Raw genomic sequence first — 11,692 nt, forward strand, 5'->3', positions numbered from 1 at the left:
TTGTATTTATTATTTTTGGATGGACAGATGGACACATTGTATATGTCCACATATGGAAAATATGAATAATGATCAATTAATATCCATGATTAATACCCCAAAATGTTCATAATATGGCCCCAGATGTGCCAGTGAGGACAGTTAATAATAATAATAATACATATTATTTAAAAGCGCATTTCAGGACACCCATGGTCGCTGTCCAGAAGATAAAAAAACACCAATATAAAATACAAGATAAAAGACAACATACAATAAATAAGAACATACAGTTGCAAGTAAGCGAGTCATGTCAAAGTGGAGTTGAGTGGTCATGTGTTCAAATTCAGTATTCCCGGTCGAGTCCCCTGTTCTATCTGATAAGTCGCCTTCGCCATCACTACGCACCATTTCCCTTACGTTTAGGTATCTCTCTCTGACAGAACCATGTCAGACTTTGGTCCAACTCCGCCTCCTACACAGTTTACGTCCGTGTTTTCTACTGGGGAAACAAAGGAATGTGGACCTGTCCGTCCAAATAGTTCCTGATTCCCATGGTTTTGGAATGGTCTTTTTTTATCGAGCTGTCAAAGAGGAATGCTGCAGCAAAGGCTCGCACGGCAACACCATCATCAACAGCCTGGATTACACAAATTCAGTACAGTTACCGCGATGTGTGTGTGTGTGTGTGTGTGTGGGAAGTGTACGTGGCCGGCTTGATTTTGTTTATATTTTTTTCAGTAGTGCGAGCGTGTTTACATCTGTTTTGAGTGAAGCTTGTGTATCTTGCTTGTTGCATGAGAATCCAGAGAATCAAAAGAAAGGAACTGTTGCTTGATTTGTGCATGGTTTGACACCGTGACCCCGGGTCAGGAGAGGACCCGACCGACTCTGATCACTGTGCCAGAGCTTGCCTGCTGCAACACGGCATGTCGGTTTGCTCAGTCTAAACAAAGCCTTTCTTTGGTCCAGTCTGGAATGATCTACAGTCTGTTTTTTTTTCTGAGCATCCCGGGAAAATGACACAGAAGTGCAGTGGAATGGGGAAGCAGGCTCAGGCCAGGATTACTACCCCCCCCCCCAGCTGGTCAGCATATTGGGCCATGTCTTACATTAGCTTACATTAGCGTCGTGAAAGCCACCTTACCCCAAATTACGTCTTTATGCTCAGAAATACTTTGAAATCAGTAACATCAGTGATCATCGAAAGGGTTTTCCTTTTTCTTTGGCTTTGTTGTTTTTTGTGATGCCATCATTGAATAGTGATTTTACACCAGATCACTGATCCAAAAGGGGGAAAGTGTGTTGATAACCATAGAACCGGAAATGAAATGGTTTTTCTGTACTTACAATGCAAATATTGCAACATAAGAAAGCTTCCAAGTACAATGTAAATAATGATGCTCTCTCTTATATATGTATATACATATATTGGAAAGTGTGTTGATAACCATAGAACCGGAAATGAAACTGTTTTCTGTACTTAAAATGTAAGTATTGCAACATAAGAAAGCTTCCAAGTACAATGTAAATAATGATGCTCTCTCTTATATATGTATATACATATATTGGAAAGTGTGTTGATAACCATAGAACCGGAAATGAAACTGTTTTTCTGTACTTAAAATGTAAGTATTGCAACATAAGAAAGCTTCTAAGTACAATGTCAATATTGATGCTCTTTCTTATATATATATTTATATATTTATATATTTATATATATTTCTGTACTTAAAATGTAAGTATTCAACATAAGAAAGCTTCTAAGTACAATGTCAATATTGATGCTCTTTCTTATATATATATTTATATATTTATATATTTATATATATTTCTGTACTTAAAATGTAAGTATTCAACATAAGAAAGCTTCTAAGTACAATGTCAATATTGATGCTCTCTTATATATATATACACATATTTATTGGAAAGTGTGTTGACAACCATAGAACCGGAAATGAAATGGTTTTTCTGTACTTAAAATGTAAGTATTGCAACATAAAAAAGCTTCCAAGTGCAATGTAAATAATGATGCTCTCTCTTATATATGTATATATATATTGGAAAGTGTGTTGGTAACCATAGAACCGGAAATGAAACTGTTTTTCTGTACTTAAAATGTAAGTATTGCAACATAAGAAAGCTTCTAAGTCCAATGTCAATATTGATGCTCTGTTATATATATATATATATATACACATATTTATTGGAAAGTGTGTTGACAACCATAGAACCGGAAATGAAACTGTTTTTCTGTACTTAAAATGTAAGTATTGCAACATAAGAAGGCTTCTATGTCAATATTGATGCTATTGGTGAAAGCCACCTTACATCCATGAGTGTCAGTCATTGGTCGGTGTGGGACAAGCGAACATCTCGTGAATAATTACCTCCTTTTATCAATGCTTTGACAGGCTCAGCTATAGAAAAAAAAAACTTTTTCATGTTTGGGTCAAAGAGGCGAGCTGAAGCAGGAGGCTTCTTCTTCTTCTACTGCATGTGTGTGTCTCACTGAGACTTCAGATTTGGTTACAATTGCATTTGGAGGGCGGACCCAACAAACCTGGAAAACTGATTTGATTGAGTGGTTAGCGTGCGTTCAAATGTGCTTATTCATCATTAATTGTATGCCAGTAAATACAGTATGTTAATATGTGCACGTGTATGTGAGTGTGTGTGTTGTATTACACCGTATCCTGCAGACAGTGGGGGTCAATGTGATAATGGAGCCACCACCACTGGCTCTCCCCCGTGTCCCAGCAGGGTAGAAGGTTTGCTTCCAGTTCTATTTCTCGCCTCTCTGTCGGACTCCCTATCCATCATTTCTTTTTCTTTTTTTTTTTTACACATATTTTATTCTGAAGTGAATTATTTTTGACAAAAAGAGTCCATCACAGCAGCCTATCTGGAATAGTTCACTAGTAAATCATTATGGGTATTTTATGTTTAGGTTCTCAATGTTGTTTTTTTTTTACTCCACCAGTTTCCAGGAAATGGTGAACTACTTTGGAGTGAGGCCAAAGTCAGGCGATAAAGAAGTGGCCCCAAATTACGTCTTTATGCTCTGGTATGAGTTCTGCAATGACTTCAAGAACGCTTGGATACGACAAAGCAAGAACATCTCCAAGGAGAGGTGAGCTGCTTCATTCACACGTTTACAGCATTTTTTTCGGCACGGAGGTCTAGTGGTTAGCGCTCAGACCTCACAGCTAGGAGACCAGGGTTCAATTCCACCCTTGGCCATCTCTGTGTGGAGTTTGCATGTTCTCCCTGTGCATGCGTGGGTTTTCTCCGGGTACTCCGGTTTCCTCCCACATTCCAAAAACATGCTAGGTTAATTGGCCACTCCAAATTGTCCATAGGTATGAATGTGAGTGTGAATGGTTGTTTGTCTATATGTGCTATGTGCTGTGATTGGCTGGCCACCAGTCCAGGGTGTACCCCGCCTCTCGCCCAAAGACAGCTGGGATAGGCTCCAGCATACCCCTGCGACCCTTGTGAGGATAAGCGGTAAAAAATGAATGAATGAATGAATTCATAATAAACCACACGGTTAGCATATGTGAATGGTTGTTTGTCTATATGTGCCCTGTGATTGGCTGGCGACCAGTCCAGGGTGTACCCCGCCTCTTGCCCGAAGACAGCTGGGATAGGCTCCAGCATACCCCCGCAACCTTAATGAGGATAAGCACCATAGAAAATGGATGGATGGATGGAATTAATAATAAAAGAAAATGTTATACATGTATATAAAGACAAATATTTGTCCATCCATCCATTTTCTATACAGCTTATCCTCACTATAGGGTCTCAGGCATGCTGGAGCCTACCCCAGCCGTCTTCAGGCGAGAGGCGGGGTACACCCTGGATTGGTGGCCAGCCAATCACAGGGCACATATAGACAAACAACCATTCACACTCACATTCATACCTATGGACAATTTGGAGTCGCCAATTAACCTAGCATGTTTTTGGAATGTGGGAGGAAACCGCAGTACCCGGAGAAAACCCACACAAAACTCCACACAGAAATGGCCGAGGGTGGAATTGAACTCGGGTCTTGAAAGATGAATTATTAAAGGAAATATTCTTGAAAGGAAATTATCTCAACACTAATTGCGGTCAATATGTGTGTATGTAAACCATTCATACCTTTGTGTTTTTAATTCATTATTAGTATCAACATTTTCACCTTTTCTAGTTACAGTATGCCTTTTTGCTCTATTGTTCCACTTTGTGTTTTTATTGATTTTATTTCTGCAATGAACCACGTTCCACGGACGGCTGAATATTCCCATCCTCATATTAGCTCATTGTTGTTACATTTGAGCAGTTGCTTAACAACGTGTAGGTGTGATGTCAAATTAGAGCTGAGTGTACATGGTTGATGTGTGGATGCTGGGATGTAATTAGAGCAGAGAGGGAGGCCATCAAAGAGGAGGCAAACACAAGCTGCTTGGGCCTCCAGACCCTGAATTTATGACGTTTCCTCTGACCTGAGGCGTCATTTTGGGGGGGCATTCCACCAGCTCTCCTGGCGGCCGACTGTCTTTACTAGCGAGCCCACGGAGGCCACTGGCCGTTAAAGGCTGAGCATTATGGGAGAATTGATAAACACTGTAATGAAGCTGGACATGCAGCCCGAAGGGCAAAAGCGCTTCACGTGTGGAGAAGACTGCGGGAGAGAAAAGCTCGTTTTTGTTGTTTTTTTACGTATTCTGGTGCCATCGTGGCCCTTCCCCAACTTGGACTCATAGGTAGACATCAGATGGTGACTTATTTCACTTATCTACGCTCATACCTGGCTGATATCCGATTTCCCTGTGAAATAACGGAGTTCCCCACCACAGACCCATGTGCTGGGGTTTAATTATAGAGGCCGGGTTTACTGAGGTATCCAGTCTCACATTACTCACAGCTGATTGTGGTTATGTACAATTAACTTTATTTTAAATACTTTTGCTGCACTCATAAAAGCCAAGTGTTTTTTAAAGGCTGCCTCATTAGCTCATCAAGCCGACAGTCCACGGGGCTTTCACTCATCGCAAGTTGGAGATGAGCAAAGTTCCCAGTGGGAATGCTCCTCCGAATAACTGGACAGGGATATGACGCCATTATCAGCATTGTCTAATTGAAATACTTTGAAATCAGTAACATCAGTGAGCATCGAAAGGGTTTTCCTTTTTATTTGGCTTTGTTGTTTTTTGTGATGTCATCATTGAATAGTGATTTTACACCAGACCACTGATCCAAAAGGGGAAAGTGTGTTGATAACCATAGAACTTAAAACTGTACTTAAAATGTAAGTATTGCAACATAAGAAAGCTTCTAAGTACAATGTCAATATTGATGCTCTCTCTTATATATATATGTATATATATGTGTGTATATATATGTGTGTGTGTGTGTGTGTGGAAATTGTGTTGATAACCATAGAACCGGAAATGAAACTGTTTTTCTGTACTTAAAATGTAAGTATTGCAACATAAGAAAGCTTCTAAGTACAATGTCAATATTGATGCTCTCTCATGAAAAAAGTTCTCCTCCCATTCCATGTGGAAGTGGTACATTTTTGGCTTCTTAATTTGTCCCTTTTTCCTCTCGGTTTGAAACCCTTTCTTAAGCTTAGGATAAAAAAATTGAAGCAAAATGACTATGTAGAATGCTAATGCTTAAATTGGCGGCCATCTCTTGAACCCGTACAATATGAGTTTCAATCTGATGTAAACAAACAATGATTGGGGTGTAAAGGTGACTATAGGGGTGTTATTTCATGTCTAATGGGGTCTAATAATGGTAAAAAACGTGGAAAAATGTCAACAGGTTTTCTGTGCTCTAACTACGAAAATATTAAATGTATTAATATTGAATCCTACTTGAATCCTAATTCGCTTCTCGTGGTGAGGTCTGGAAAATTCATAAAAATTGTGTATGAAATAAAAATATATGTGTGTATAACTCAGTGTTAATGTAAGTTTGTATACTTCAAGGTTGAAGGAAGCTCAAGAGAACATCAAGAAGATCACAGCTGAGAAGCGAGTAGAAACTAAGAAGATTAACGCCAACAGTCTGGTAAGAACACTTCCTGTTTTGTGTACTTCTGTTACTTCAGTGTGTGTTTGTGGACCTTGTGTGTTTGTGTCTGTGTCCTTCACAGAAAGAGAGGCTACGGCAAAAGGAAGCCGGCTTGGTGTCCAGCTGAGTGAACGGGCATTCTTCTGCACCCTTAATGGTTCTGCCCCCCCCCAAAAAAAAACCTGCACCCCTACATATTTTGTGGTTCCGCTTGTGCCATAGTACAAAAGAAAGCTGCAAGTGTGCATGGCTGCCACAAGCCAAAGTGATGAGGATCCTAAAGGCCAAAGGTGGACCTCATTCATCCAGCATGGCGTGACCTCTGGTGTCCAGCTTGTGAAAGGTCTCACCGGGTCAGCTCGTGGTTCTCCAACTGTGTCAGCAGACACGTCCATGAAGTTCTTCCCTGAGAAAGTATCCTCTCATCTGTGCTGACAATCTGATAAAATTTGAACCCATCCACTTCATGTCCTTTTAATGTAGCCAGCTTCTTTTTATCTGCTAATGTTCTAAACGCTTGTAAATGTGATGTACAGTAGAACATGGGCTTGAAGCAATATAAGAAACAAGTCCTTCACGTTGTTGACACGTATGATTTGTTCCTACATTGTGCACTATACCATACTCTGTTTTGATGATGACCATAACTAAAAAAACAGTTTGGTAGATTATTTCTCAGTTTTATTTCTATTTTCAATCATGTCCCATGTTTGGGGCGACATACAGTGGTGTGAGTCTTTGCCCTAATTTTTTTTGGTTGTCTCGCTTAAATGTTTTAGATCAGGGGTGGGCAAACTACGGCACGGGGGCCACATCCGGCCCGCCACGTGTTTGAATACGGCCCGCCAGTTCTTTCCAAAGTAAATTTTCCAAACATTTTCATGGTTTAAGTAGCTGGAATTTTGTTATTTGATGTGGTCTGTTGTTTACAAAGTGCTCCTGAAAAAAGGGACACAAACACATACTACTACTACTACTACTAATAATAATAATAATAATAATAATAATAATAATAATAATAATAATAATAATAATAATAAATTACTAATTAATTAATAATAACAAACAATATCAAATAATAATAAATTATTAATTATTTGATAATAACAAACAATATAAAATAATATTACATTATTAATTAATTAATTTATAATAAATAATAACAAACAATATAAAATAGTAATAAATTATTAATTAATTAATTTATAATAAATAATAACAAGCACTATAAAATAATAATAAATTATTATTATTATAAATTTATAACACACTTTACATCAAATAAATGATCTCAAAGCGCACATATAGCAGATTGCATGACACTTTTACAGATACAATAATTCCAGAGTCTAGCCCCCCCGTCAATTTTGTTCAATCAATGCGGCCCACCAGTCAAAAAGTTTGCCCACCCCCTGTTTTAGATCATCGACTTTAAAAAATAGGCAATTACAACAACTTGAACACACAAAGCAGTTTTTAAATGATTTGTTTTTTTTGCATTAGTAAGCCTTTTTAGGTCATGCCACAGCATCTCAATAGGACAGGAGTTGGACTAGGCAACTCCGAAATCTTCATTTGTTTTTTTTTTTACCTCATTCAAAGGTGGACTGACTGGTGTGTTTTGGATCATTGTCCTGCTGCACAACTCAAGTTGAAGGTCATGAACGTTCTCCTTCAGAATTGTCATGGTTTCATTTATCACAGCAAGTCTTCCAGGTCCTGACACAGCAAAACAGCCCCAGACCATCACACTACCACCACCATATTTGACTGTTGGTATGATTTTCTGTATCTGAAATGCAGCGTTACTTTTACGTCAGATTTAATGGGACACACAGCTTCCAAAAAGTTCAGCTTCTGCCTCATCAGACCAGAGTATTTTCCACAAAAGTCTTGGGTAACGTCAATATGTTTTCGGGCAAAATTGAGATGAGCCTTAATGTTGTTTTTGTTCAGCGGTGGTTTTCGAAACTCTGCCACGCAGGTCATTTTTGCCCAGTGTATTTTTTATGGTGGAGTCATGAACATTGTTTCATCGATGATGGATGGCTCTCACTGTGGTTTGCTGAAGTCCCAAATATTTGGAAATGATTTGTTAATCTTTTCCAGACCGATGGATAGGTCTCAGTCAGGTTTCTTGGAGGGGGGGGGGCACTTTTTTTTTAGGTTTGGAATTTTTTACAACTAATATTTAATTTTTGTTTGATGATCTGAAAAACATTTAAGTGTGATAAAAAGAAGAAGGGGATCAAACATTTTCACACCACTGTATTAAGTCAAAACAGAGAAATATTTACAAATGTGATGACACACCTTCCTTTAAAGCAATTTTCTGCTTACAATGGTTGTGTTGTGTAGCTCACTCAAAGCCCGTTAATGAAGTATTTTTTCAGCAATATTTCCTCGTTTTTGCACTTCTTTTGCTAGGCAAGGTTGTACAGTTTATGAATAGCATAGACTCAGAACAGAATATTTTTGTTGTACTCCTCATTCAACAGAAAAAGTATATTTATGTATGGAAAGATGTATTTTATGTACAGTGTTCCCTCATTTATCACGGGGATAGGTTACATTATTGTAACTATTTGTGTGTAATTATGTTTTAAGACTGTACATCCCCTCATCATACACTTTTCTCAGACAGACATGACACATTTTCACATTTCTCTCTTGTTTATATACACTCAAAAAAGTTTTAGTGATTACCCTACAGGTTGAAGACAAGAAATTAAAAGACTCACGTATCATTTCACTCCTGTAACCATGCCTTTTCGTCCTGGCACCGTTCCGCTATACTGGAGCGTTTTTGTATCCATGTTAAATCATATTACTGCAGTCCTCCTTCCCGCTGAAGATGTATTTACAGTAAAAGGTATTCCATTAATGGCGCCGTATTGCCGCGTATCTTCTACATTCTTTAACATGTCCAAAAGTCCAACTTTTGTGCTATTATTAGTATCCTCCGCTGCATTTTGGGCGCATTTTTGTTGACTTTGTGGGTTTTTTCTCGGAGAAAATTGCAAATATACAAGCTAGCAAGCTAGCAAGCTAGCAAAGTAAGTCGAGTCGGCAAAACAGTACGAAGGAGATTGATTGACAATGTTCTACACCAATCAGGGCGCAGAAAATAGATTGAACAGAGAGAGACACTCAACTTCCCATAATGCAATTCTTCTTAAAGGGCCAGGCTCGGGCCTTGTAACAGCATTAATGCTGTGATAAAAAAAAACAACGTGATAGAGCGAGGGAACACTGTACAGCCTTATGAAGATGTATTTTAAGACTTTTTATTTTATTGAGCGAGAAGCTGCTAAGAGATGTATATTTTAAGCTTGCATGTGGCCTTCATTCTGTAGTACAGGGTTGTAAATATTTAATCATAACACCCCAAAGCCACGATATAGTCATAATACCTCAGACAGATGTCAACAATCAGAGTATAGCCAGTATAAAAGATGCATGTCCAATTTTTTTTTTACCCTCCAAAGTCTGTATCACAGCACTGTATAATGATATGGAATTGTTTTAAATTTCAAGAATAAACTCAAACACGGTACTGTATTTATCTATCTATGATTTCATGTGTAAGAATGAAGTCATGTAACTAATCACTGGGATTCTTTTAAAGACATTTCCAGGAAGGCTCCTAAAATAAGTGATTAGCATTATAAACATGTGGAACTTGTTAGGCTATTGGAAGTTCCTTTTTAGAACAAGTCAGATTTTAGGAATGTGAAGCGATACAGGTGGAAAAGGTTAGTTTATTTGCTGTGCCACTATACACACATGTACTAGTACTACTACTTAGTTTTACTACTTTGCATGAACTAAGTCATTACATCATACATTCTTTTTTTTTAAACTATCTAATATTTTATATAGACATGTATATATATGCATTTAAAAATCAAGTTGTATTGAAAAATCTTTTCACCGACAAATATATCAATATTTTTATTATTATAGTTCCAGTTGTGATTTGTTTAATTAATTGTCTGTCCCAGAATGGCTGCCAATATCCTGAAAACTGATAAAAATGTTTTCCCAATGTCCTCTCTGGTGGACTTTTTCATGTTTAATGTCAATATAACTGTCAAAATTTAATATAAAAATAGCATAACTCTCAATGGTAAATCATAAGAGGACTATTAATTAAATAATGGTTCAGTAGTCCACTGCATAGAACATTGTATTTTTTAAAAATCTATTAAAAAAACATTTTTTTCCTGGTTTGCATGTGAATAAAGTAACATGTTCCATATTCCAGCATCCATTTATTTTATATTTTCAGGGATAACTTAATAATCAAAAGAGTACATTCAATATGATTTACATGTAACAACTATTTAAACTTGATGGGGTGTAAAACTCCACTTAACATTTTTTTTTAAAGTATTGTGTGTCTTACATGCACCCAAAGAACATCACTGACTAATTCACTGACATTAAAAAAATATTATTTAGATCTAAGTTGTTGTTTTTTTTAATAACATTTTTCATGTCCAAACGTCCATTACTATTGATCCTTCCAATTCCACACAGTGGAAACAATGTTGGTGCGTGAAACTTGCTCATTCCTTTCCTTCATTGCAACTTAAAAGTGTGAATATTTACAAAGAAAATGTCATTTGCACTTACATGATAGTTTTAATGAAGCATGTCCGTGTTTGCTGTGCAAAAGGAGAAAAAAAGGATGGAGCGCTAGTCCAGCTCTATGGATATACAGCGGCACTGCTTGACGCGTTGGATGCGTTTCTTCTTGGTGGGCGGCTGTTGGTCGGGGCAGTTCAAAGTGAAAGTCATGGTGGTGAAGCGTTTGGGTTTGCAGAAGGAGCACGACTGGAAGGCGCCCTCCTCCCTGCGGATGTGCCTGGGGATGTAGAAGGAGTTACACTGTCCGTAGCAGAAGCGGTTGATGATGGTGCGGCTGATGCAGCCCTCTTCGTGGATGGTCTGCTTGAGGGGCTGCGTCTTGCACCAGTCCCGTTTCAAATACTGGCGCTCGGTTACGTGTAACGCCTCCTGGCTGGACTCCAGCACCTCGTCGGCGGGGGAGGACGAGCCGTGTCTCTGGCGGGGACCGGAGCCCGCTTGCTGTCGCTCGGATTCGTTGGGGTTGTTTTTGTCCGGATGGGGAATGGCGCCCTGGGAGCCTCGGTTTCTTTTGGACTCCCCGAGAGAGGACAGAAAGCCGAGGATGAACAGGAGACTGCAGATGATGCGCGTCGAGTTGGCCATCCTGAGGGGAAAGGACAAAAATGAGTGACCAACACATGGACAGAATTACGCACAGCTTTTACGCAGCGTAAAAAGGCACTACTAAAGCTATATACAGCAGTTAGAGTCAAACTATTTATTTTTAAAATTAAAATTGATAAGCATGAGGCAAAAGGACATCAAATAAAACTTTCCGTCATATTTCATCATATTTTTATTCTTGTCATCTAAACATATAAAAATGCAATCAACGCGTTATCATCCCAAATTCACCGACCTGCAATCCTCAATGTTTATATCCTGTCCGCACCTTCCGTGGGCAGGCACCCACTCTCACCGTCCCTATCGACTCTCCACTGGGGTGACTGCAGAAAGGCGGGAGACCGAGTCCAGGTCCTCCATAGACTTGAGGGAACACGCA

The 11,692-nt window shown here is 38.7% G+C and overlaps 2 protein-coding genes across 5 annotated transcripts in view; one reads left to right on the top strand and one right to left on the bottom strand.

Annotated features, from left to right (window-relative positions):
* LOC131140058 (formin-1-like) overlaps positions 1 to 10,131 on the top strand; it is a 69,412-nt gene extending 59,281 nt beyond the window's left edge. Inside the window, exons 17-19 of one of the 4 annotated variants that reach the window (XM_058090134.1) lie at positions 2,963 to 3,112; positions 5,970 to 6,051; positions 6,137 to 10,131. In XM_058090134.1, the coding sequence (XP_057946117.1) occupies positions 2,963 to 3,112; positions 5,970 to 6,051; positions 6,137 to 6,181 (277 nt within the window). In that variant the 3' untranslated portion in view covers positions 6,182 to 10,131. The remainder of the gene's footprint in view (positions 1 to 2,962; positions 3,113 to 5,969; positions 6,052 to 6,136) is intronic. The other 3 variants (XM_058090133.1, XM_058090136.1, XM_058090135.1) reach the window with 3 other exon arrangements.
* Positions 10,132 to 10,427: 296 nt separating this feature from the next.
* Positions 10,428 to 11,692, bottom strand: grem1b (gremlin 1b). Its single transcript, XM_058090139.1, has 2 exons — positions 11,549 to 11,692; positions 10,428 to 11,293 (listed from the first exon to the last, which is right to left on the bottom strand). The coding sequence occupies exon 2, from the start codon at positions 11,290 to 11,292 to the stop codon at positions 10,756 to 10,758; it is 537 nt and encodes a 178-aa protein (XP_057946122.1). The 5' UTR covers position 11,293; positions 11,549 to 11,692; the 3' UTR covers positions 10,428 to 10,755.

This window comes from Doryrhamphus excisus, chromosome 13, assembly GCF_030265055.1.
Source record: "Doryrhamphus excisus isolate RoL2022-K1 chromosome 13, RoL_Dexc_1.0, whole genome shotgun sequence".
Taxonomy (NCBI): Eukaryota; Metazoa; Chordata; class Actinopteri; order Syngnathiformes; family Syngnathidae; genus Doryrhamphus; species Doryrhamphus excisus.

Coding starts and splice junctions, on each gene's coding strand:
- grem1b (XM_058090139.1), bottom strand. CDS start 11,292: ATGGCCAACTCGACGCGCATCATCTGCAGTCTCCTGTTCATCCTCGGC.